Source organism: Carassius gibelio, chromosome B5 (genome assembly GCF_023724105.1).
Source record: "Carassius gibelio isolate Cgi1373 ecotype wild population from Czech Republic chromosome B5, carGib1.2-hapl.c, whole genome shotgun sequence".
NCBI classification, from domain to species: Eukaryota; Metazoa; Chordata; class Actinopteri; order Cypriniformes; family Cyprinidae; genus Carassius; species Carassius gibelio.
In genome coordinates, this window is record NC_068400.1 from 41,243,164 (window position 1) to 41,270,694 (window position 27,531).

Genomic DNA, 27,531 nt, shown 5'->3' on the forward strand with positions numbered 1-27,531 from the left:
TCACAGGTTTTTACAGAAACATCCAATATCTGATTATTTTGGGAAAATTATACAGATAAAAAAAGGTAATATAAAACTATTTTACAGACTTCCACTGGATGGCGAGCGCACATCTTTTCACAACGCCCGAGCTAAATCTATGAAATACAGAAATAGAAATATATAAAGGAAAAGCAAAACCTGAGAAAAACCGAAGTGGGCGGAGCTTCATGTGTCGTGGAGAATGATTGGACCACACAGCGCCCCCTTACGTGCTTACGTGAGTTTACCAGCATCTGTAACATTAGTTTCCATTCTAGCTAAGCCGCAGAAGAAGAGCTCCACTCGGTTTGTTTACATCAGCAGAAGGTGACAGAACAGAGGCAGTTTTGACAACCTTTAGTCTATGATTAGTGTCGACTGAGCAGGAGCCATGGGAGAGTTAGCTTGTGTTTCTGTGCTGTGCTGGCTGTGGCTTTACCCGCTGGTGTCCAGCGAACAGGTGGCTTATGTAGAGGTGTTTCTGGAGGACCATCAGCATGTTTTGCAGGGTGAGGTGCTCCAGGGGAGTCTGGACAACGACCCAATTGAAAACCACAGCAAAAAGAAACATGACCTCAATGGAGACCTCATATTAGTGAGTGACAAATGCATGCAAACAGATACTTGACATAGCAAGTTTCGTGCAAATAAAACATGCATTATTTAATATATTTTAATTTTAATACTTTTCTTGTATGTCGTCTGTGCCAGCAGTGATGCACAAATTATGTCAAATATTCAAATATATTGTAAATTCTGACAGTATAGCTCTAACTTACAGCATGTATAAATTAATTGACAAAATAGATGCATAGCTGCTTTTGTTTCACTAAATTGCTATATATATATATTTGCATTTATTCCTTTCACTTGTGCCATTGGACACATTAAATATAAAAAAAAATACATTTTTCTGTATTGATATTATAAAAAATATGACAAATATTGACAAAATAGCATTTACTTCTATTAATAATTTAATTGAGAAAATAGGTGAAAATTATAAAACAGTGTATGTATAAACTATTTTGATTTGTAAAATCAAGTTGAGAGCAAATGAAATGAAACGCAAGGACATTTTTGTGATAATTTTTTATTAGAGATTGATTTTTGCAAAATTGTGGGACATATTGTGTCATAAGCACCAGTGTTTCTCTCTGCAGATAAAAGACAAAGCTATTAAAACCAACAGTGATAGCAGTGATGGAAAGGATCCGAACCCTTGGATTGGAGTGGTACCTGTCCAGATAAAGGAAGGCACAGTTTCCAGTAACAGCAACCAAGAGTCGTTCGCTGCCTCTGTGGTCAATAAGGTATTCAAAATAATGATTAAACATGCTAACTAGGTAGTATTGATCAAACTGACAGATCTTTCCTCCATAGATGAAGCGTGCTCTTGTTCTGGGTGCATCTGCTTTAATCATCCTGGCTTTAAACCAGAATACTGTCCGTGAGGTGAGAGCTTTGCTCTTCTGATCCATAAACCTTCAGTTGATCTCATAATAGTTTTCAGAAGAATAAAACTGTTCTTCTTCTGTAGATGGATCTCTCTCAGGTCCTCTCAAAGCCAGTCATTATTATTCAGACGTCAGAAAATGTCACTAAGCTCATTGGGGCACTGCTCAGGTAACCCTCTGTCATTAAATTATGGATTTATTCTTCTGAATAAACAATATACAGAATTTTGGAATACCTTTATTCAATCAGGGGCCTTCATGCAACAGCAAAGATCACTTACAAATCTTTTCTACAGGACACTCTGGTAAGATTTTACTCAGACGTATCCTAGTTTCATGCATCTATTGGTTCATTAGTGTGATGTTTTTAAATGTTGTGGTAAAGGGGGCTACTTTGACCCTGTGGTCCAGCTGTGGCCGTTCGAGAGGAGGGTTGTACGGGGAATGGCAAGGGGTCATCTGCACCGGGGAGACCAACTCTCAGGTCCAGGTAATGACATCTCTTATCATCCTGGGTTACAGCTTAATATATGTCAGCACTGTCATGCAATCATCTTGTTTCTAAAAGAGATAGCTCACCCAAAAATGACAAATCTGTCATCATTTATGGGTTTGGAAGGGCATGGGCAGAATTTTAATTTCTGAGTAACTATCCTTTAATGCGCCATGTCATTTGATTTGTAAAAATGTTAAAGCAGTTTTATTAGTCAGCAAAGAGAATTTCTCTTCTTTTTAATTTCCTTTTTGTCCATCCGTCCAGAAATATCTCCAGCAGCTGTGGAACAGTGTCGTTCTGGTGGCCCTGGTCCTCTCCACGGGGGTCATAGTTCATGCACGCTGGCAGCTCCAGGACAACCAGCTTAATGAGGATATACAGGTGAACGCTGTTTTTGTGAAGGATTCGGTATGAAGTAAGAAGCAAAAGTTCATGACACCCATATCACTAATTATGAAGGAAAGAAGCAAGTGGACACTGGAAGGAAATCTTTTCAGAAACATATGTGACCCTGGACCACAAAACCAGTCATAAATAAGCTTTTCTATAATGCATGGTTTGTTAGGATCGGACAATATTTGGATACAACTATTTGAAAATCTGGAATCTGAGGGTGAAAAAAAATCAAAATATTGAGAAAACCTCCTTTAAAGTTGTTCAAATGAATTCTTAGCAATGCATATTACTAATCAAAGATTAAGTTTTGATATATTTATGGTAGGAAATTTACAAAATATCTTCATGGAACATGATCTTTACTTAATATCCTAATGATTTTTGTCATAAAAGAAAAATCGATGATTTTGACCCATACAATGTATTTTTGGCTGTTGTTACAAATATACCCCAGAGACTGAAGACTGCTTTTGTGCTCCAGGGACACGAATATCACAGTTCAAAATGTTTTAAGACTTTTTAGACGTTGTATTCAGTAAGAATGCACTAAATTGATCAAAATTGACATTAAAGACATTTATAATGTTACAAAAAAATAAAAATAAAAAAAAATACCTGGAATTTTAATTTCTGTTCATCAAAGAATCCTGAAAAAATTGAAAAGCTGTTTCCATAAATATATAAAAACATTTTTCATACTTTTATTAATAATAAGTGTTTCTTGGTCACCAAATCAGCATATTAGTATGATTTCTGAAGGATCGTGTGGCACTGAAAACTGGATGCTAAAAATCAGCTTTGCATCACATTGAATGAATTACATTTAAAATATATATCTATTAAAACTGTTACTGTTTTTACTGCATTTTTGATCAAATAAATGTAGTCTTGGTGAGCATAAGAGGCATGATCTTACTGACCCCATACACTGAACGTAGTTCATAATATAAATAAAATTAGAAATAAACTGTGTCTCACAGTCAGACCTAAAGCAAGACATTTTAAAGAGATTATCAGCACTGAAGACGAGGACATACCGGCAACCCAAAGTGAGAAGATGTGACCCAACACAAACTCAGCCGCTGGAGATGGACAGCTGTGCAGTGTGTCTGGAGCAATACAACAACAACCAGGTGACAGATCCTATGTTTTTGCTCAGCAGATATATTATTCTTCCATAAAGAGAGGATTAATCACTGCTCTTTTTGCATGTGTTTTAGTGTTTGAGGGTGTTACCGTGCCTCCATGAATTCCACAGAGATTGTGTGGATCCCTGGCTCCTCCTTCAGCAGACCTGTCCTCTCTGCAAACGTAGCGTGCTTGGTGAGAAAGACAGATATATTGTCATTTTTTACATCGTTTCTACATACCGTATTTTTTTGACTATAAGTCGCATCAGTCCAAAAATACGTCATGATGAGGAAAAAAAACATATATAAGTCACACTGGACTATAAGTCACATTTATTTAGAACTAAGAGAAAACATTACCGTCTCCAGCCACGAGAGGGCGCTCTATGTCTTCAGTGTAGACTACAGGAGAACTGAGCAGCTTAGAGTGCCCTCTGGTGGCTGGAGACGGTAATGTTTTCTCTTGGTTCATGTCTCTTAGTTCATTTCTCTTGGTTCATGTCAAATTAATTTTGATATATAAGTCGCACCTGACTATAAGTCGCAGGACCAGCCAAACTATGAAAAAAGTGCGACTTATAGTCCGGAAAATACGGTAGTTTTGCTCCATGCACACTGTCAGTCAATAGTTGGTGGGCATAAGTTGAAGTGAACTCTTCCCGCTCTTGTCCTGTTTTCATCCTGTTTCTCCCAGGTCATTTTTACTGAGCTGAACCCGGAAGGACTCCGGACTCTGAATTTGTATGATTTGGACTGACTCTTCTGATTCAGACTTTTCATGTCAACTAAACCCCTTCACTGTACTGTAAGGTCAGCAGATCTCCACTTGACCACTTCAAAGACTATAAACCTTGAGTTCTCTTACAAGAGACCACAGGAGTCAGGACTAGATCCTGATCTTTGGTCAAACCACTTGAGAAGTTTCTTGAAGCTAGGTCCTTGTACATGGGATCAGTTCTTTTGCGCACATTTCTTGAACCGGCTCAACAATTTACAGCTACACGGATCGAGCACAGAAAAAAAAAGTCATATTTCAGATCTCTTCAAATTAAGGAAGAATCATACACCCTGAAGTCTCAAATCTTTGTTTAAAGAACGGCTGGTATAAAGTTTGGATAAAATCCTTGAAAAAAAGAAATGGTATCTGTTAGTACAATATCACTCAACCTTTTCCTCCGATACGAGACCAGCGCTGGTGCCTAACCTGGTCCTTTTCTACCCTTTTTCACCAAATGCAAAGATGCATTGACCGTGAAGTTGTGATATTGACATCTTTTGAGAATTTACAGGGACTGTGAGTATATTTAACATGCATTCAAGTTCAGTTTAGTTTTAAAATGTCATGTAAATGCTTCTTTCCAGTCAGGGTTTTGCATAGTTGGAAAGTTTCAAAAGTTTGGGGTCAGTTTAATTAGAGATTAATACTATTATTCAGCAAAGATGCAGTATCTTGATCGAAAACATAAAACCTATCATAAAAGAATTCTCAGAATTCAACTTTTCAAAAGAATTCTAAAATAATTCTAATATAAAAGTTTACATTCTAAATAAATTCTAAATAAAATAAAATTCTAAATAAAAGTTTACATACTTTAAAGTAGCACTGTTTTAAAAGTTGATTTCTAAAGAACCATGCGACCTTGAAGACTGAAGTAACATCTACTTAAAAAATGCAGCTTCGCCATCACATGAAAAAATATTAATGAAGAAAATTATTATTTTTACATTTCGTAATACTTCTTTTAAGAATATAATTTTTTTTTTTTATAAATGATAGTAGCTCAGCTATAGTTGGTCCTAAAAGGTGTGTTCCTAATCCTGTAGTTTTCAGTTACACACTGTGTCATGAACACTTGAACAGAGAGATGAAGACTCCAGCTCGTCTATGCAAAAACCTGCTGTAGCTTCATTACAACTGCACATGTAAATGTACTTAATGATAGAATATAGAAATTTCAAAACAGCCAATCAGAGCATCTCATTAAATATAATCTTGATCTGTGCTTATTTCAAATTTCCCCTCATTTCTCAAGCTTCAGTCATGATACATGACCTCGACTCCTGCCAGACAAGAAGACAACCATTAAACACTCGCACAAAGAGGAACAATATAGAAACACATTCTTTAGAACAGTATTTATTCTTGTTTTATCTTCCAAAGCTTTCTTAAATATGCTTTCTATTACAAAATGCTTTGAATTTATCCTAGTAAGTAGAAATATGTTACATGGCAAGAGAACATTGCCTTTTCTAGGTATATATGAGGAAAAATGATGATGATGAATGATGCATGCTCAGTCTTTGGCACGAACTTTAAATAGGGAGGTTTCTTAAAAGACTGCTCGGAGGTCAAGTCTTAATCGCTTTTTAAATCTTTTAAAGAACTGGAACAGGATCTTATGAGCTGTGTTTCTGCTTTGATCGTGTAACGAACCACATCTTTTAAGTTCATTCTCAAATTTATTTTAGATGTTACTTTCTCAAACCTGATGTTCCTTGATTTATTTATTAAACTTTCTTTAACAGTGCAATATCTATTCAATAAACTTGTGTGTTACAGAGCAAAAGACATGACTCCTCTACCTTTCAAAACTGTTTTCTTCTTATACATTATGTAATGTAAAAATGTACAAATACAATAAAAATAGATGATTATCTTGATCCCTTATAGACAAAAATCCCTGTGCATTTTACAAAGCACTTCAAACTGTCGATTCATACTTCAGAATATAAACTCATTTTTATTCTTAAAGAAAGACAGGTTTATGTAATAGACCACAGTGTCGTATCGATCTTTTGTAAACGAGGCGCTACATTTAACCTCAGGTACTGTTTTTGCTTTTAGCTCTCCAAGAACTCTGCAATGCGCTGTTGTACAAGTAAAAGTCTTAGGAAGGGATCATGCCCTTGTTCCTCTTCCTGTCAGCCATCGTTCTGCGATTGTGATTGGCTCCTCTGCTCTTATTCGCTTCTTTTCTGCGGCGGTCCAAAACGGTGTCCTGCGTCTGGCCCCGTCCCCTCGGTCCACCTTCCACGTGACTCGCTGGTGGTGGTCTGTAGCTGTCAGGAACAGCCAAGTAAAATCAATAAATGACTGACTGATCCATGTTTGAGATTAATTAGAGGATATCTTATTAACCGTACCCTTTCCTGCTTTGCATGGCAGCTCTCCTGGCCTCAGCTCTCTCTCGGAGGACTGCTGGGTCCTGGACGAACTGATCCTTCTTCACAGTCTCATTCTGATCAGAATAACCCAAGAAAAGACCATCGGAAATACATGCAAATGTGAGAAGCGAAACTGTAACTTATTTCAAATCAGTGTCATTTCTGTTTACAGGGGGGAAAAAAAGAAAGAAGGCTGATATTGAAATGTGATCTATGGCCAAAATCTATTTGATATAAAAAAGAAACCTCGTCCTCTTCCTCCTCCTCGTCTGCTACATCCTCCCGCGCCTGTTTGCCTCTTCTGAGAACTTGTGGGATAGTAAACGGCCTAAAGGAAAAACATTTTAATGTATTTGACTGCAGTAATAATCATAAATATCATGACAGTAAAAATACACATTCTTCATCTTCAGACATTAAAATATCAAGCTTTTATCTTGAAGGAAAGCCAATTTTGGTTTGTACAGTACTAATATACCGTATTTTTCGGACTACAAGTCGCATCTGAGGATAAGTCGCATCAGTCCAAAAATACGTCATGATGAGGAAAAAAACATTTAAGTCACACTGGACTATTAGTTGCATTTATTTAGAACCTAGAACCAAGAGAAAACGTTACCGTCTCCAGCCACGAGAGGGCGCTCTATGTCTTCAGTGTAGCATAGTGCGCCCTCTTGCGGCTGTAGATGGTAATGTTTTCTCTTGGTTTATTTTTCTTGGTTTATTTCTCTTTGTTCATGTCAAATTAATTTTGATAAATAAGTCACACCTGACTATAAAGTCGCAGGACCAGCCAAACTATGAAAAAAGTGCGACTTATAGTCCGGAAAATACGGTAAATCCACTATTTGCAATGCATTTCTCATTTCAAAAATCAAAAACCCACATTAGAGAGAGATGCAAGTTTATGTACGTCAGTCTCAACACAAACCTGCGGTTCAATAGTTCATCCTCTTCATCCAGATCATTGGCTCCTATTTGGTTGACATCATACGTGTCGTCATATTCGTCATCATAATCATACGTGCCAAAAGCATCATCACGGTCTCTGAGAGGGTCATTTTCTACGGGAATCTCATCCACCACTGTCTGGTAGGCTTGATATCTCGCTCTCTGCTCTTCTATGTGCTGCTTGTCTTCTAGCGTGGCTCGCACACTCTCCCTCTCTCTGAAAAATGCAGAGATATTCATTTCTAGTTGACACAAAGCATCTTTCACAGCTTGAGCTGAATATTTCATAAGCCTACTTTCATGTGATGTCAGTTTATGGTGTACTCGTCAATTTCTCTTGACCGTGTGGATGCATTAAATATCACAGAACTCACCTCCGGCCTTTCCAAATGCGACTCATGTCCAGTCGCTCACGGTTGAACACGTCGAACTCGTCATCGTCAAACGCGTTGGATCTAGTGCTCAAAACTGAGGGAAGCTCTTTCTTTGCCGGTCTACAGGGACACATCACAGGGCCAGTATGCAACAATGAAGCGGACTTGAGTTAAAGCATAAATCCTAGACATTTCAGTTGGACTTTACCTTGCCATTGCCCTGTCCAGTTTGTCAATAGAAGGAGGCAGTTTATCTTCCAGGACATTGTTAATGACAAGTTCAGAATTGTAGCCATACTCCTCCAAACATGCCAGTATGAATCCCTCTCCCAAGTCAGGAAGCAGATCTCGGATATGTGTCAGCAGAGACTCCAGTTCTCCAGCACTCACTGTGCACACTGCCCCCTACAGGACCAAAAATATATATATTATTATATAAGACGACATACTGTTGTATATATATTAGCAGCTAATGAACTCACGTTGTCACCCTTACGGGGAACATCAGTCATAGCTTCCGCTCCTCTCAACTCCTCTCTGTCTCCCAGCACTCCTGCTCCTTCTTTCTGGGAAGCTGCTAAATCTCTCCCAGTCATGCTTTTGGCTCCTGCGCTGTGATTGGCTGATGAGGGGAAGCTCCTCTGTTTCCCCACACACTCCCAAGCAGACTCTACGCCCTGCAAAAGGTAAGACGTCCTGGTGTCGTCTCTGAGGGCACAGATCAAGGAGAACCGCAGAAAATCAGCAGAGAGTAGCTTAAAAATGTTAGAAACCAGACATCATTCTGATTCTGTGTGACGAGGCAAGATTTTGAAAATGTGTTCTTAGATTGACAGCATAAACATTGTGGCAATAACCCAACTGGCATTGCAACCTTAATTAAATGAATCCTGTACATACATGATATCTGAGATTGGTATTACAGAAAATTGCACCATCAGTGCACCATTAATTATGAAGCATGTATGAAAACAATATTTGTGGAAATCAGGTCATCTTCTCTAGTAGAAGCCTGAAAGATGACAGAATGCTTCCTCTTTTATTTCATTGGAAATCAGCACACTGTGTTCCTCTGGACTACTGTGAAGGATACAAATGAGGGAAGGCCTGCTGAAGGAGACTGATGTCGTCTGCTATAGAGAACTGTTCATCATAATCTGCCAGGAATCTGAGCAATAGAGAGAGGAAACATTGGCTGTGATAGATTACATACACAAACAAGACCTCGCTCAGAAATCTGGGCTTAATTGACCTTTTCTCTGGAAGGAAAGCGGTGAAGTTCTGTAGAAGATCATCTACACAGGAAGCCATGCTTTCAGTGCTGTGAAAATGAATGAAACATGTTATATCAAGGATATCTGGTGTTCATTGCTCATCTAGTGTGGTTTAAAGCATGTGTTTGTCCTCACCCCTCCAGTATGGGCTGTAAACACGTGTGCTGGAGCAGCAGGTGAGCGATCTCTACCATTTTCTTTCTCGAATGGGATATTCGTCTCCACATGTCCTCCTGGAAACTGAGACAGATTGCATCTAGTTTAACCAATCTGTATAAATTCACCAAAGCGTGCGAGTCTGACACGCATTCGAACCTTTTATCGAAATTTCTCTTCTTCACTGCTTTCTCCAGGTCTGGAACTGCCATCTCGTAGAAAGACGATAGTCTACATTGAAAGATGCTTCATGCATTATTTTGGTATCAGAGATAACAGGTATGTGTGAATTATAGTTCGGATGGTGTAGATGTTTTTGTGACCTGTTAAGAAAGTTGTGTTCTTTGAAGGTAGTACAAGCTTCAGGGAAGATGTCCAGGAAAGAGTGGATAGTAGTGCAAGTATCACACATGTACAGCACTAAATCTGCAAGCTCCTACAAGAAATAGAATCATTGCATTTGCTTCTTTAAAAACACTGAGTGAATTAGAGTGAGTATGTGTCTCTGTGTTTGTTATGAAGTGTAAGAAAGTTTGGTTTTTGGTTACCTCCTCTGGCATGGTCATGGTAGTATGGCGTTTGTTTGCATTGAGTTTGAGGGGTTGACCGGTTCCTGTGTCCTCTGACTGAATACCACACATCTGTAATATTGTATCAAACACCTAGAATGTACACACAGAGATTTTTAGGAAGTTCAGCTGAAGCTGATTTAGAAATGTCTCATGATCACATGAACTACCTGGATGATTGAAGGTATCGTCTCATTTAGGTCTCCATAATAACTGGGCTGTTGAGTAAAAATGTTCTCTGGAAAAAAAGGGTACAGAATTACATTTATGTTTTAAATATGGAAACCATTGTGAGTGATCAAAAAAAAAACAGGTGTGTACCAATCATTTTATGTAGCAGTTGGGAATTCCCTTTCCCAAACAGCACACACACATCCAGAATTTTGGGAATGTCAAATAGGTAGTTGTTGTAGATGATCTCTGCAAACACTTCAGGGGTTATAAAGTGCTCCTAAAAAAACAAAAACAACGAAAGGTTTGAACCCCACTGAATAACAAATATATTGCAATGATATTAATTTAAAGTCATTTAATACAAAACCACCAGCATACATTTACACTATTGATCAAAAGTTATGTTCTTTTTGGAAATAATTAATGCTTTTATTCAGCAAGAATGCATTAAATCAAACAAAAGTAACAGTACAGATGTTTTATTGTCTTAGAAGATTCGGTTTTAAATAAAGGCTGTCTTTAATCATTTATTCATCCAAAAAATCCCCAAAATATTAACCAGCACATCCAATAGTAAATGTTACTTGAGCATTAAATCAGCATTTTAAGATTAGATTCCTGAAAGATTTGTGTGATACTGAAGACTAGATTAATGGCTGCTGGAAATTAAGCTTTGCCATCACAGGAATAAGTGAAATTTTAAAATATATTTATATAGTTCAAGTCTTGGCGAGTATAGAAGACTAAAACAATAAAACATCTTATTAACCCCACACATTTAAACAGAAGTTTATCTACTGTACGACATATTATTAGCCACACCGTGCAAGGATTATGAATCTTAAACAAATAATATAGTTACACAATATAACTTATGTAAGTTCAGGAGTTTGTTTACCTTAGACTCTTTGTGCGTAGCCATCCTGAGGAAGACCATGAACACGGAGCGATGAATGTTCCTCTGCATGTCGGCCACAGCTGGACTAGACGAGAGACCGGATGGGTCCAAACCACGTGGAGCGTGTCTCAAATAAGAGTCCAAACACCTCTGTAGTGACTCGTCAAATACCACCTTAAATGGAGAAAGAATTAAAAGAAGAAACAATATGACATCTGCCTGGAGACATACATGTAAGGATCCAAAAACAGCAGTATTATTATTTTGCTGTACTGTATCTTCATTATTAACAGTTTTTTTTCTTTTCAAGAGATGTATAACTTCACTTAACCTGTAAACTGTCACTGGCCCACCGGTGGGCTCACTTGATATTACATATTTTAAACAGTAATATCTTAGTCCGAACCTAAAGTAATCTTAACAAACTATATATCATTGGAAAGCTTAAAAATTGTAGTTTTGATACTTGGTGACTGATTTTCTTAATATTTTACAGAGCAGCTGTAATTTATTAATATGCAAGAAGAGTATAATCAGAGTCAGAGAGTGCGTTCTGACATTTACTTTGAAATAGTGATGAATCATGAAAAATCTGTAAAAAAAAATCTTTATTCATTTTCATGAAGTGTGTTCAACAGATAACATCCATTGTGTTTTTTGAGAAAAAAAAAAGTGTCTAAAAGTATTCTGAATATGTAGAAGAAACAATAGATTGTCCTTTTTTGATGCATTGTGAACTATAACGCAAGTCCAGGGTTCTCGTAGCATGTCTTTTAAGTATTTATTGAGGTTTAATTGAAATCAAATACTGCCATACTGACTCTTTATACATCTGATTGTGATGTCTACTTCATAAATATCAAGGGAAGTATGGAAAAACATGTTTCAGTTCACTCAAACCATTTATGGAAATGAAGGCGCCCTTAAATGGTTACTAATGGGGTTTGATGGTCAAAAATCTCACTGAAAGCTCATTTTGTGAGATATCAACCTCAAATTTGGAACATAATTTGTTCAGAATTTTGGTTTTCTAGCAGTTTTAGAGTAAAACATGTTTTGTAAAATATTTATTTTATATAAAATATAAATATTTAAATTATTATATTTCATATTTTCATATAAAGTTAAATCAAATCAACATGAACAACTCTTGTATTTTAGAGAGTCAAACCTGACACCAGAATTTGTCATGAGGTAAAGCCAGCAGCCAGTCCAGATCCTCGGAGATGAACTGAGCATGCTCCAGAAACTCCTCCGTCAGTGCCGGTGTGCCGTCCTCAGGTGGAGGTTTATAGCTTAAGAAACATCTCTCTTCTTTACGGTCAGGGTGCTGATGGGAGGCAGCATCATCATTCACACAACTCATAGACGTACATAGTGATGGTTCAGCACAACTCTAGTTAATTATGCAGTAAAGTCTTCACTCACTAGTGCTGGTAGGGTGCGTTCTTGGCCTTGTGCTCCGATGGGCTCGGTCACATGCAGTTCATCTAAAGGCACTTTTGCACAAGCCATCTCACCTGCCCAGGTACAGACCTGCCGTGAGGAATATGGCCAATGGAAATACCTCCTGATAAAAGACATATTCAATCATTTTATTTGTCTGGACTGTGGGTAAATCAGAATTAAATGGCATTTAAAGATGTTATTAGTTCTGGTTTATGTTTTACAGTAGGTCTTAAACAGCAGGCCCAGGTATGTTGAGCTGTTGATTGACAGATCTGACATGCTAACGTGATCGAGATCCACAAGCAGTGAGAAGGTTGAAAACACCAAGAATATAGTTTATCATTGTAGAGATTGTCTACACAACAGTTCAATTTAATTTGAGTTTCAGCAAAAGGCAGGCGTTAATAAAAACAGCACGATTGTGTAGACTGTTACTGACGATGAGTCGGAGAACCGCAACGAGCTGGAAACTAAGAAAAAAAGTGAGCTTTCTTGCGTTTAAATAACAAATGACAATGTTCATTTCCACAACACAGAATAAAAATACATAGAAATAACGTTTAGTAAAACACAAGTGATAGAAATGTCACCTCTCAAGTGAATCTTTCAACAGATGTTCACCAGCTCCGACTCAAGGCATCACATCACATCCGGTGATCTCACGCTGGCGGCATTTCAAAATAAAAGTATTTTATAAAACGTACACAATTTAAAGATAAACCTACGTAAGTAAATAAAAAAAAAAAAAATACGTAAATGTTACCAAGAAAATCACGGTTTATTCTTTCCATGGTTTGACAAAGTCAATTTTTTTGTTTTGTTTTGTTTATGGCTGAATAACTGATGTATAAAATTAAGTTGAATCTTTGTTTGTCAGTGAAGTCAATTTTTTTTTTTTTTTTTTACCAATTTGTAACTTACAATATAGAGCTGTCTTATTGTCTCTCTTAGCTCTCTTTCTGTCTCAAAATTTTCCAGTTTAGTTATTTATAAATAGCACGAAAGAGCACTCTACATTTGCAACGCAAAATAAGAAAAATGATAAAAATAAAGTTATTGAAGCCATAACAATAAAGACATAAATTCCAGTTTTCATAGTTATAAGCTAATGTTGTGGTTTGTGAAGTCACTGCATAATAACTACAATAAGTGCATGAGTGTAAACACTGAGCTGTTTTGTCTATGATAGAAATTCCTTTAGTTACATTCACTCATTTATTTTCATTAGTTAATGTGAGCGTTGTTTGTCCCGTTTACTGCTTGCATAATGATTAAATAAAAGCGTAATATGAAGCACCATCAATGATCTAATAAAAATAATTAGGAAGGAAAAATTAAAGATGAAAAAATACAACAATGTATGGTCGGATATGTTAATGGAGATTTTATTTTAGAGTGTTCTTTTAGGCATTACTGTAAACTCCAAAGATAATCAGACCTGCATTTATTTTATATTTTTTATTTTAATGGCTAAATTTCAAACCCATAAATGTACATTTTCAGGTAAAAAAGAAAAGAAAACAAAATTAAAATGTTTCATAGCATTTTAAAATTATGTGAAATACTGTATTGATATTTTTTAACACTTTTTTATGTATTCCTATAATTTTGTTTACATCTCCCTCTAGCATTTTTTTTATTGTTATTGATACTGGATTGTGTAATGATTAGCAATAATAATAATAATAATAATAATAATAATAATAATAATAATAATAATAATAATAAAAGATCTGCATGTGTCAACGAGATAATTCTCCAAATCTGCCACCAGAAGGCACAAGATACCACAATCACAAACCACAAACCCACAAAACACATTGAAAATGTTTTTTATTTTTTTATTTTATTTTATTTTTTCATTGGGAACCGCTCACCAAACCCAGTCTTCCAAACCTCAACGAACTGAGCGGTCTGTTATGATATTTGATTAATATGATTTTGAAGGTTTTCAGATGCGTCATGCTGGTTCATTCATGATTTCCCTCTGAGTAAGACGAAGTGAGCGTGCATGTGTGTGTGTGTGTTTCAACTCCATCATAGCTGAAGCTCAAGTCTCTGCTCCGCCTCAAAGCTCAACACAACGCCAAGGCCCCTCTGACGCGCGCGCGCGCGTGCCGCCTCCTCTATTTGCGTAGCGAAGGCTCCACCTTTCAAGCATTGCAGTGACCTCAGCAGCAGTGGGCTGAATTGAGCTGGGTGGGATTTTCAGTCTCGTATTCACGATCTCGTATCCAAGGATCACGATTTAACGGTGTATGTGACGGAGCGAATACGCATTTAGCCGGCTGGCTCTGAACGGTGCAGGGTTTGTGTTCGTGTTTGCGTGCATCTAACGATAGGGATCAAATAAACGAGGAATGTGGGATTTACAGAATGCCCAACAGCGTTGGAAAAAGATTTAAACCCACCAAATACATCCCGGTGTCCACTGCCGCCTCTCTTCTGGTGGGATCCACTACTTTATTCTTCGTCTTCACGTAAGTTTGCGGCGATTTCATTCACGCGCTATTCCGGGAAACGCTGGGAGAGATTGTAACTGTTCACTGGAGTAAGTTTTATGACAGTTAAATGACCACAAGGCCTGCGGTTTGACTAAACATATTGAGCTCTTTCTCAGATTTCTTCATTTTAAACGTTTAGTAAATTGATGTGTATTAAGTGTGCATTCTGAGGGGTCTTAATGGTAAATTATATTGGTGTTTTCTGATGAGATTTCTTGAAATTAGTTCAGCTGGTTTTCCTGAAATAATTGTGCTGTAACATATAAAGTGACCATAAAGTGATTTTGTAAATTGTATCGATGGCCAGGAAGTTGCATTCATCAAGCATTGAGTGTGATAGAGCAGCTTTGATTTACTCCAGCAGTTTGAAGAGTCAACATTTGGCTGTGTTTTGTATCACTTTAACTATTCTCTTTCAGGTTATAGTCCAGAGTACACTGTATTCTTTTCATCATCTTGCAGGCATAAACCTGCCTGATCTTTGTGTGTTTTGTAGGAAGAGCATCTTGGAGATTTGTGCTGTCATGATTTTTTTTATTTTATTATTATTTATCGTGGAATATGTCAGTACATCAGATGACTTTTTTTGTGTACATTTTTAACACCTTTTTGTTCTTGCTATCTTATTTTGAATAAGTTATGCATTATGACAAATGTTTTTTTTTTTTTTTATTATTTAGAAAAAAATGCAAATACTGTATATAAAGTGCTGCTGCTGTGATGTCAAAAGCGGGAAGCCTTCGGTCCCCTTGGGTTAAACAAGGTCTGCTGTAAATATAAATTGATGTTATTTCAATGTTTTGTAAATAACATACACCTATACTGAAAATGTGAATTTTGAAAAAGTTATGTTATTTTTTTATGCACAAATGTACCCTCAAGCTTTGTTTACCTGAAACCTTCTTTTACTCATTAATTGAAATATTCCATTATAAAAACCCACAGGAAACTCTCAAGGACATCCAAATTAGTCTCCCAGGTTTTGACGTCACAGGTGGATCCCTCTATAGTCTCATAATTAATACAAGGTCGTTAAGCCTAATGCATGATAATTATAAAAGGTTTAGCAAAATACCATATGTCAACATGCCAGCAGTTTGGTCGTTCGTTCACATGCAAACGCAGCACCAGGTGACTGAAACCGAATGTTTTTGAAAACTCCTGCCAGGATGAAGATTTCCAAAAACTCTGGTTGTGGTGTTATCATGTAGACAGTGAAACTGGAGGTTTTGAGCATGCACTTACTGGAAACTCTTTTAGGCTTCTAATTGGCCAACATGGCTTTACAGTTGAGATTAAATCGCCACCTGTTGGTATGGCATGCTCTTGACAGTGCTTCATAATGCTTTTGCATTTCCCTCTTGAGCTTTCACGAGACATTACAGAGACATTTTATCCAATATGGGAACTCCTTCCCTTCCAACCTTTCTGAAGTCCTATTGGTAAATGTCTGGTTAATTGTTCGATTGCAGGCATTGCTTGTCCAAACTGACCACCATGTTGCTCATGTCCTGTGTGGGGTAAGGACCACTGTCCTTCTCCTGGTGACGGGAGTATCGTCTTGCCGCTCTGCCAACCCCAGCGGTCAACCTGCTCCCCGGTTTCCTTCCTCAAAGACTGCTTCCACCCTCCTTCCGATATCACAGAGTTTGTGTCCTTTGGACTTGAGGAGGGGAATGACTCGATGTCAATCTCAGAGGCCGGTCAACCGGACAGCATGGGGTCACCAGAGCTCAAGGAACAGATCATGAGGGTTCTGTCGAAGGCTGTCCAGGAGTTGGAGCTTGACTTCTCCAGAGGAGCCTGCAGGAGTAAGCCTGACTCCTGGTATTTCAGGTCCCTGGTGTACACGAGCAGCTGGTGAAATATGGTCTGCACCCCAATCGGTGCATGTCCACTCTGATACACAGGCCATCTTTTCCCAAGTGGATGGGGCAGAGGCCCAACAGTACGTGTGTTCTCCACCTGTCGAGGAGACCGTCGTTGCGCACCTATGTCCTGCAGCAGACATCACCCTCCCCTCAAAGCCGTGCAGGACCACTGCATACCTTGCTTATAAAGTGTATGCATCTGATGGCAAGGCTGCTTCCACGCTGCACCCAATGGCAGTGCTGCAGGTTTTCCAGACGTAGCTCCTGCAGGCAGCAGAGGCCATTAAGGATCTGTGCATGTCAACACGCTGATGGCGACCACATGAGCAGCTTAGGCTGTGGGTAAGGCCATGGTTTTTATGGTCATCCTTCAGAGGCACCTATGGCTAAACCTGGCTGATCTCAAGGATGCTGATCGTAAAGTACTTCTGAATGCTCCTGTGACTTCCTCTGGCCTCTTTGGTGATGCCGTGGAGTCCATTATTTAAAAAATTAGCAGAGGCTCAAAAGTGTGCCAAAGCATGCTGTCCTCGTCGACACCTGCCTCTTCCTAACAGAGGGATAACCCCAGGCCATCGACCGTGGCGGTTACTGCTAGGCCTGTCACGATTAGGAAATTTGGCTAACAATTAATTGCCTAAAAATAGTCATGGTTATTATTGCAATTAATTGTCTGTTTAGGGCTTAGCTTTCATTGTATAACTGTGATTAATTTAAGGGTTAATTAAATAATTGTTATCTTTTATTCTTTTTCGAGTTATTATTTTGCAGTGTAAGATTACATAGAATATTCCAAATTCTAAGAATAGGCCAATCTAACGCAATTGCTATTTTTTTTCTACACCACTACAGAGTATCAATACTGTGGTTGTGGAACTAATGACCCTTTGTTAAACACAATCCAGTAAATACTCACTTCCTCATTACAGAGAAAAAACTACATTTGAATAAAAAATATATAAGCTATGAAATTAAACTAGCTGACTGTATAATTTAGCAGCAAAAACAATATCTAAAAGTTGGCTCACATTATACAATTTAAATATGTATTCCATTAACTATTTGTATTTTTACAAAATACATTAATGAAAATAAGACATAAATCATGAGAAAACGAAAGGCTTCAAATAATCTTTCTGTGTGTAAAACTTTGATGTGAAACGCTTCAAACAGTGCGGCACAAACATCCAGGGTGAAAAAAAGTAGAAAGATTTCAGCACCCATAATTCACTGGGCTTGATCAGACTACTGTATTTGTGAGCGGGGATATAAAAATGTTGAAGTAGTTTTAATAAAAGCCCTGGAGATTGGATGACAAGTTTTACAAATAATCACAGATATCTTGGTTCTTGGACCAGATAGCACAAAAATAATACACTTTGTTCATTTACTTATACTACCATTGTTAAAGTACAAAGCCAGTTGAAGACTGGTAAACCTATGATTTGAAGGATTATTGTTGTTGTTGTTTTGTGTACTGGTTTGGGAGTGTGAGCCTAGAGCAGATGGATGATCTGTGGATTAAGAGCTCAACCCATTGCTGTTTGATATTCTGGATAAATATATTGTTTTGGAAATAGGGGTTGTTCTTTACATGATACATTTCCTATATATGCAAATAATCGGAAACAGAATGGTTTTTCAGTTTCCACTGCTAGCCATTGAGAAGGTGTATCTTTGTCCAGCCTCTGACCTCCAAAACCTCACTGTTATCTGTATTTAAAACCGCACTGAGGATTGGGTGCGAATCACCAGAGGCCTCACGATAGATATTATCACGATACCTGTGTCACGATACAATATTATTGCGATTTTAAATATATTGCGATATTGTACGATTAGGATTTATTTAAAACTATCGAATGATGTTATAAAGTGAGTTTGGAGTAAAAACATGCTATTAAATGTGGTGCTTTTCAATAACGCACATGCTTTTTAGATGGATCAGCATTAGTTCACTGTAGTTCACTGAGAAGCTAACGTCTGCAAACAGATTTCACAATCAGAGAACGATTTCTTCTATTTAATTATCACCTGATTATTTCATCCGTGATTTTGCAAAGCTTGCGTAGCTCTGTGTAGTAAATGCTGCTCCATCTGAAAGCACGCGATGGAGATTTACTACTAATCACCAAACCGGCTTTACTGACAAGATTCGCATGACATCACAAATGTAAAAATAAATTCTTAAATTCGATTTAAACATGGACAGGGCTTTCCTGATAACTTTCCACGATGCCGCCATCTTTATTTAAAAGATTTATTCTTGGCGTCCATGTATCGATAAATTAATGCTGCAGAAAATATTGCAATACTATGCTGTATCGATTTTTTTTTTCCCCCAACCCTACACTCAGGTGCAGCATCAAAGCTAATGTCAGTATCTAAAGCACACTTGTTCACTGACTGCTTAGTGCTCACTAGACAACAGTCGGTAGACTTTCAAGGTAACAAAGGCTGTGTGATGACTTTCTCCTGAATGTGAGAAGTGATGGGGGATCTGGGTGTTGTCAGGCATTTAACAAGGTTTTCCCATCACTGCGTTCATGTTGAGGACAGTGAGGAGACATGTGGCATAGTCTTTATCATCTTCGAAGATATCATTTGTTTAAGATGTTTCTTAGTGGCTTTACCACTATCTAAAACATTCATATCATCAGTTTTTGAGATTTAATTTTTCTGACAATATGCAAGCAAAGGGAGCATGTTTAGACCCTACTTTTTCATCAGAGTGAACTGCTCAAGTGTTCCTAAGTAAATGAGAATTAAGAGTCAATCACTTGTAATTGTGACAAGAACTACTGTACTTTGTGAGTCAAAAGATGAATTATGAAGTAGCAGCATTAAAGTCTTCGTTCATTGCTGATGGATCTTTTTTTGGAATAGGATTCTGTGATTTTGAGAATCATGTTCATTATTTGAGCTTTGTAATGATTTGCACATTTATTCATCTCGAAATAAAGAAAAATGTCGCCTTTTTAGACTTTTTTTTTTTGTGGTCTGTGTAGCAGTTTCACAACCAGTGAAAAGACAATATATCAGTGTGCGCTGTCAGATAGTGTCCCCTTTTAATTTGTGTCTAACCTCTTTCCCTTGTTCCCTTAAGGGGGACAGATTGGATTAACAGCGCTCCGTGTGCAGATGTCCTGTGGTCTGGAGTATTTCTAAACATTATGGTCACATAATGGGCTACAGTTGAAATTTAAGGCCATTAATGAAGTGCTCATCTCCATTTATATGTATCCTTGTTCCCTGCTGTGCTTTCTTGTTAATGGGCCTGTAATATTTTTATGCTGTTCTTCTAGATTTCACCATAAGCACTTGTACTCTGTGTAAGTCTGTGCACACAAACATAACTAACTCTTTTTGTGAATTCAATGTTTTATTGTTCGATGCAGAGTTTAGAAATGTGAAGGAGGAATTTGATACATTAATTAAAGTGTCTGATAACAAACAGAGACACTGCTTTTGTTTAGCAAACTGTCAGGAAGAGAATAATATTTGGCTGATGAATTGCACATAATTCTGTCGATAATGAATCTGTCAGGCCGGAGACTCAAACAGAGCAGAACAGCGTCATTTATTAGCTTATGCCACGCAGAAACAGCAGCGTGCAGATGGAGCGATAGACAAAACAGAAAGAGCATGAGGAAGGTTTGTACAATTACCCATTCAGCTGAGATTCTTTAAAATATCTTCTTTATTGTTCTGCTGAACAACAGGAAAGATTTAGGTGAGTAAATGAAGAGAGAAGTGTCAAGACAGACAGATGTGCAAACATTGTTGCTTTTTTCTTTCTGATTTCACAGAGGAATGGCATTCAAATGTAATCACCAATCAGAAAAACTCCTAAAACTTTCATCGTCAAGTCTCTAATATCTGCAGCATTATTTACACACATAACGCAGATATGGATAAGCAATTTTGACTTTGATTTCGATCTAGGTCAACAAATAAGTGCATGCAAGTAAGGTGCACGTAAGTTTCCCTTCATATGCACAGAAAGATGGAGAAAGCTTGACCTCAGATCTGTAACTGTTCATAAAGCTCTGTGAATACAGGCCATAAACTTTAATTATAACCATGAACAGTTTGTGGATTTGGCTGCAGTCTTTTAAGTCTCGTTCATTTAAAATGATTTGTATTTCTTTTGTTCTCCCTAGAGGAAGCTACACAAGATGAAAGATAAACTCTTGGGTGAAAAGTTTTGTGAGCATCATTATCTGTGTACTGAATGGGGAAAATTGCATGCAATTAAATAAGCAAATATCTACCACTCTTCAGGTGCAAATGAAATGGAAATTACGCAGATAGCTGTACAGTTTTGCACGGCTATTGAAAATACTCTGATTATGAAGTTATTTAGCCTTTATATCTGTGTCTTAGGTATTTGTCTAGTTTTCATCTACTGCAAAACAAAAATGAATCATATCCGTTCCTTTCAGAGCCCTGCAAGCTCGCTTAAAACAATAGAGACAGCTATGACTCACTCACCGTATGTGGGACTCACATTAGAATGGATGTGGGAATCTAATTTTGGACGTCATAGCTCATGTATTCTTAGCTAGAGGCTACATGACAGTAATGAGATCAAATCTGTTTCCCCTGGTTAGTTGACATTAAGTAAAGGGGATGCTCATGAAGATTGATCCAAATGGTGGTGTTAATTTGGGTATAGGAAGATTGTGCGTAGCTTAAACTAGTGTGTGCACCCTCTGAGAAATACAATTATGCTTTATTATAAGTTATAAGCAATGCATAACCATAAATTTCCATTGTAACATTTTGACACCTGCAGCTGTTGGCTCTCAGTCGAGAGATGAATGATAGTTGAATATGTGCACAGGCTTTTTCGCGTTCCTGTGGATTGAATTTGGAGATGTTTTTAAAACCATGCTCACCAAGCATGCATTTATTTGATAAACATTTAGCAAAACCACTGAAGTTGTGAAATATTATTGCACTATTATTACAATAACTGTTTTCTGATTTAGTTTAGTTGAATTATTTTTCTAAGCAGGCTGCCAATTGCAAACTGTTGATTCTGTATGCGTGGTTAAACTGTTGGACCTGTTTTTATTGATTGCTGATGCAACCCTTAGACGATCTATCAGCAGTGTACTATAATTCACAGAAACGTGATCTGTCTGTGCTTTGATGATCCCGGGTTCAGATAATGCAGATGGATCAGCATGCTGTCTGTGAGGCATCCTCTTGAGCTTTTCGTTGTACACAAATATATGAGCCAAGAATGCAGCGACTGACCTCAGATTCAAGTTTTCCATTGAGACATGTAACAATTTTACAAAACACTAGCATCCAATGTAGCAATGCTGCAAATTAATGAAGATGTGCCCATTAAGTTATTGATTTAAAGGAATAATTTACCCCAGAATTAAAATATGCTGAAAATGTTTCAAGATGTAGATGAGTTTGTTTCCTCATCAGAACAGATTTAAAGAAAATTAGCAATACATCACTTGCTCACCGTCAGATACTGTGCAGTGAATGGGTGCCGCCAGAATGAGATAAAAACATCACAACAATCCAGACTCCAGTTCATCAGTTAACATCTTGTCAAGTGAAAAGCTGCGTGTATTTAAGAAGAAATTACCGTCTCATCTAAAAATCCACCATTTTGGACTGCTTGGTAAATGTTTGACGCTTGTGAATATTTCTGTTCAGTTTTCACTGGAGAAAAAAAAGCAAGATTATGGATAGAGGGCCTCTATTATAACTGGAAACAACATTTTAAAGTTAAAATTGTCTTTATGGATTTATTACAAAACACGAAGCATTAGATTTGATGGATTATTGTGATGCTTTCATCAGCTATTTGGACTCTCATTCTGACGGCACCCATTCAGATCCATTGCTGAGCGAGTGATGTAATGCTACATTTCTCTAGATTTGCCGAGCTGAAGATACAAACTCATTTACGGTTCATTTACTCAATAACAAATATGACATTTTCTTATTTGTGTGAACCGTTAACTCTATTGGTTAAAAATGTAAAGTGTAGGCTTGCTTCTACTTTATTTATTAATATTTTGAGAAGCTGTAGCCACAGGCTGAAAACTAATTCAGAGAGTCAAGTTGAAAAACAAAACTGAAGCTTTTTCTTGCAGAAAAACTTGATTTGTGAAACTGTAAACTCAAGTGCCTGAGAATGTAGAGCCGAAAAGAGGTTTGTGTCCACATGGCTCTCCATGAAGTATGACAAATCAGCGGATCCTACTATCATTGCACAGCTAGTACTCCTCTAAAAGAATTTTGTTTGGATGCTTTCCTCATCGAAAGAAGATTTTCTGACACCGTTTCCCCTGAGAACAGCAGCAGGGTGTTGACATCTGCAACATGCCACGGCAGAAGAGACAACAGATGAAGCCGCCACACATGTTTTATTATTGCACGCTGTAAAGGAGCTTGAACTTTTTACTGTTTCTGCATTCCCACTGTAAAATAAACCAGCGGGATATTTATTAGGGTTAGATCAAGTCAATTGTTAAGATTGCAAACTGCTCTCAAGCTGAGACGGCACAGGTCATTCAAGGTCATACCTGTTTGTAGCGAATTTATCAGTTTAGAATTTTCATGAACTGTATTTACAACAAAGCTTCATTTCACGACAGATAACTGGATTTTCAGTTAGTGAGTCAGATGATGATTCAGGGTCATTTGTCAGACTGATTCAAACCAGGAACTAATCTGAAAAAACTTCTTAAAAAGTAATTTCTAAACCGGTCTTAGAGCCCCAAATGTTTAATTTATTGGGATGCTTCAACTATTACAATTGCTACATAATGCATATTACTTATATTCTTGATGCACGATTAATCTGAAATAGATCAGCGAGTCTTCATTATAACTACCAGATAGCAATATTCAAGAATAGCAGTTCTTAGGTTTTTCCCGAACATTTACTTAACGTTTTCATAAATCCAGACCCAGAATGTGACATAATTATCCTGGTATGATAGTGAACACTACATATGCAGAGAGTATTTCTCTGTGTTGTTGTGTGGATAATTTGAAGGTACCAAAACATATTTTTAGGACATCTAAGGCAAGTAACTCCCCAGATTGTTTGCTTTCTCGTGGTAGCGTTCCCTCTCATTAAAAGATGGAGAATCCCTGCTGTACACACTTCTGAGACTCGTAATGAACTTAATCATCCTGCTGGGCTTTGCCTCATCTGCCCCAGCAGATAGGTCTGTTTTTGGCCAGTGCTTTCCATTCATTCATCAGTGTAAATGAATTTCATGTGGTGCAGGCTTCTACATTCAGAACCTAGACACTTCACTCAAATGAAACCAGGTGATTGCCCTGTTATTAAACACACAAGATGCTCCTGACCCCACGCGAGAGCTAAAAATACAGTCTTTCTGCCGCGCCACTATTGGCTTTCGTAATCATACCCTGCCTGGAAATCTTCCCTGAAGCTCAGAGGCTGCCTGTGCAGACCGGCTGGGGTAACTGGAGCTCTCTCTGTGTGTGTGTGTGTGTGTTACCGCCGAGGTGAAAAGGGCAGCAATGGAGCAGGAGAAAAAGAGCAAGATGGCAGGCAGGGAGGGAGCTGAGTGAGTAGGGCTACTCATTTTTCTCCATCCCCCTTTCCAACCATTCATCTGCCTTCTGGCTGGAAACATGTGGAACACATTTAACCACCTCAGCTGCGCCCACCCGAGCTGTCTCCACCCTCCTTTCTCTCCCTCTTTTCCACCCATTCTGAACGCTCTGCCTTTATACTGTTTCACTGCGTTTGCAGTAGTGCGTTCTTGTGTTTGATTCAAAAAAGCAGTATGTCATAGTTTTTGTCCTCTGCTGTATTTCAGAGCACTAATGAATCTGAAAAAGAATTGAAAACTCGCAATTTAAGTACTTTCTAACTCTGTTTAAGATGGGGAAGACGGTGTCATAAAGTCTTTCCAGTCGAAGCCTTCTGTTATGAACCCAGAAGATGAAGTATCCACGTGGAGACTGTCACTTCAGAGAGAAGGCGCTGTCAATCAAACTGTTGAAAGCATTTGAGATGTGCTACTGGTCTCTGGTGCTTTGATGTAGGAGATATAAAGGCCAGCTATGGGTTTGTTATTTTATTTATATACAATATGTTATATCCGTAGTGGGCCACCATGGATTTTTTTTCATTGGTTGAAATGGGCAGATTAAATATTTGAAGCTAAACAGGCCTATATTTATTTAAAAAAAATTGCTGAAGTATTTCATTTTCTATTCAGTCACTTCTGTTAATTTGCCAAGTGAAGGACTGTAGTTTCAAAGTAACCAAATTATTGGCATTATTATTGAATAATATTTGCATGTAAATGTAATGGAAATGGTAAAAGGAAAGATATACAACAGTCTCATGCTGATCAAAGCTGCATTTATTTGATCAAACAGATCTTACAGACATCATTATAACATGCTGATTTAATGCTCAAGAAAAAAAAAAAAATCACATGTGACCCTGCAGCACAACAGCAGTCTTAAGTCACTGGGTTATATTTTTAGCAAAAGCCAAAAACAAAAACACTGTATTGGTCAATATTATCGTATCAATATTTTGTACATTTCATACCATAAATATAGAAAAACTTTAACTTAAAAATTCAATCATTTTTGATTAGTAATATGCATTGCTAAGAACTTCATTTGTATAACTTTAAAGGTGATTTTCTTTTGCATTTTTTGAGATTTTTTTGCACCCTCAGATTCCAGATATTCAAATAGTTGTATCTCAGACAAATATTGTCCTCCGAACAAACCGTTCATCAATGGAAAGCAGTCTTAGACTCAGTTTTGAAAAATTGACACAGATGTAAAAACTAGGGCCGGGACTTTAACGCGTTAATTGAGATTAATTAATTATACAAAAAAAAAAAAACGCGTTAACTAAGATTAATTAATTACAGAAAAAAAATTCCCGCATTTTTAATAACTTATTTTTGCACCGCGGAACGTTTCTCACTGGATGAGTTTCGGCGGACCGATTATACTGAAGCACCAACTAGCGTTCGCATATCACTGCAGCACATCGAGCCTCAAGTATCACCTCAACGCAAAACATATAGCAGCTAGCGTGGACTTTACACTTTATGTTGAACTATGTATTATTTTGTTGGTGCAACAGTTTATGTTGAACTCTTTATTGTTTTGGCCAAGGTTTTTGAGAGTTGGACTTAGTATGTTATGGCCTCTGAAGCAACAGAGAGATGTTTTCTAATAGTCAGTGTTTCCAATGTTCTGAATGTAATTGACAGTATTGTGTATTACTTAAAAACACTTTACAGAAGGTTCCAGCACCTATAAGCTTCCTGAATTTCTGAAATGTACCATTTCTAAATTGTTTCTAAATATGCTATTGCTACACTTCATGGCAAAAATTGCACTGGTCTGCTAGACAATATTTTGAAGCTTAAGCTTATGTATTAATTATTCATTATTCAATGGTATACTATAAATCCATGTGAAAAAAATTACTTCTCACTGTTCTCAGGTCAAATATTTATATGCGATTAAAATGCGATTAATTTCGATTAATTAATTAAAAAGCCTCTAATTAATTCGATAATTTTTTTTAATCGAGTATTGGCCCTAGTAAAAATTATAGAATAGAAAGTTCAAATAGAATTAAATTGAAATAGATTTTTTTTTAACAATCTAGAAAAATGTGCAGTCAGTCTTGGCAGAATAAAAATGTTACTGACTAGTTATGTAAGTCATCAAAAATATAAGCATGTAGTTACTAAAAAGAGATATGCATGCATGTAGTAAACATATGCTGTAATAATGAGTTGGTCTTTATGCAATGCTAAGAAATGAGTTCAGTTCTTGGTTTGGTGCATAAAGTATAATCATGCATAATAAATTGAACTGAATTTGAATTTCATCATCAGTGCGAGAAGAGTCTTGTTTGAAGGAAAAAAATGTTTCAGGTTTAATCTGTGTGTCTGTGATGGAGGCCAAGAGGGCATGATATACATATATATAAATATGCTTTCTGATCTGCTCATCTATATTCATCACCTTACAGGGTTATGTGATTTTCAATCAAGCCAGTTTGAAGCAAAAGAAAAAAAAGAAAACACAAAAGCCTCAAAATGAGAAGTGACCCCAGAGGCCTTTGAGTGCTGCCGCAGTCTTCTGACAGGATGAAATCACCAATGCAAATCCATTCAATTTGACTGTAAAATTCAGAAAGGCTCCCGCAATTATAGCTTTATCCTGACCGAGGGTGTTCTCATTGCCACTGTGAGTCAGAGTTTGGTATTTTTCTTTCACGACAGATCGAACAGCACTTGAACGTAGTTAGAAGATGTGAAACTCCTTTATTTGCATGCTGCCTCAGTCATTTTTTTAGTGCTTTCATTAAATGCTAAAATTATATTTATGGTGGCTGCCATATTTAGTTTCATAGAGTAACGTTGTTGCTTGAATAGGAACACAAATACTACATTAAAACAGCAGATTTATCCACCTTCAGTTCTTTTATTTGCACTGATGATGTTATTTTTGGGATTCTGCAGATCCAGATTCTTCTAGAAGTCTAGGGAGACATCTCAAAGTCTGGGAACATTTACCAATTTTTAGTGAATTTGGTTGGGAAAATACAGGTTGGAGTCCAGATTTGTTGTAAAAGACTT

At 37.3% G+C, this 27,531-nt stretch overlaps 3 protein-coding genes across 4 annotated transcripts in view; 2 read left to right on the forward strand and 1 right to left on the reverse strand.

Annotated features, from left to right (window-relative positions):
• Window positions 1–170: 170 nt before the first annotated feature.
• Window positions 171–6,067, forward strand: LOC127958269 (RING finger protein 215). The gene is made up of 10 exons (XM_052557074.1): window positions 171–616; window positions 1,185–1,334; window positions 1,405–1,476; window positions 1,562–1,647; window positions 1,729–1,783; window positions 1,864–1,968; window positions 2,239–2,355; window positions 3,351–3,503; window positions 3,591–3,693; window positions 4,195–6,067. The coding sequence occupies exons 1-10, from the start codon at window positions 413–415 to the stop codon at window positions 4,206–4,208; spliced, it is 1,059 nt and encodes a 352-aa protein (XP_052413034.1). The 5' UTR covers window positions 171–412; the 3' UTR covers window positions 4,209–6,067.
• A 147-nt stretch (window positions 6,068–6,214) lies between these two features.
• Window positions 6,215–13,198, reverse strand: LOC127958268 (activating signal cointegrator 1 complex subunit 2). 2 transcript variants are annotated; one of them, XM_052557072.1, is made up of 19 exons: window positions 13,101–13,198; window positions 12,490–12,631; window positions 12,233–12,391; window positions 11,062–11,235; window positions 10,311–10,440; window positions 10,160–10,227; window positions 9,969–10,082; window positions 9,744–9,856; window positions 9,580–9,651; window positions 9,400–9,504; window positions 9,243–9,311; window positions 9,084–9,158; window positions 8,473–8,698; window positions 8,199–8,395; window positions 7,991–8,110; window positions 7,597–7,833; window positions 6,912–6,993; window positions 6,645–6,739; window positions 6,215–6,560 (listed from the first exon to the last, which is right to left on the reverse strand). In XM_052557072.1, exons 2-19 carry the CDS (start codon window positions 12,574–12,576, stop codon window positions 6,389–6,391), a joined length of 2,295 nt encoding a protein of 764 aa, XP_052413032.1. In that variant the 5' UTR covers window positions 12,577–12,631; window positions 13,101–13,198; the 3' UTR covers window positions 6,215–6,388. The 2 variants fall into 2 exon arrangements, with proteins under 2 accessions (XP_052413032.1, XP_052413033.1); XM_052557073.1 differs by lacking the exon at window positions 13,101–13,198 and adding an exon at window positions 12,732–13,076.
• Window positions 13,199–14,624: 1,426 nt separating this feature from the next.
• The window catches only part of LOC127958734 (palmitoyltransferase ZDHHC8B), a 50,749-nt gene continuing 37,842 nt past the window's right edge, over window positions 14,625–27,531 (forward strand). Inside the window, exon 1 of the mRNA XM_052557692.1 lies at window positions 14,625–14,990. Coding sequence (XP_052413652.1) covers window positions 14,887–14,990 — 104 coding nt within the window. The 5' untranslated portion in view covers window positions 14,625–14,886. The remainder of the gene's footprint in view (window positions 14,991–27,531) is intronic.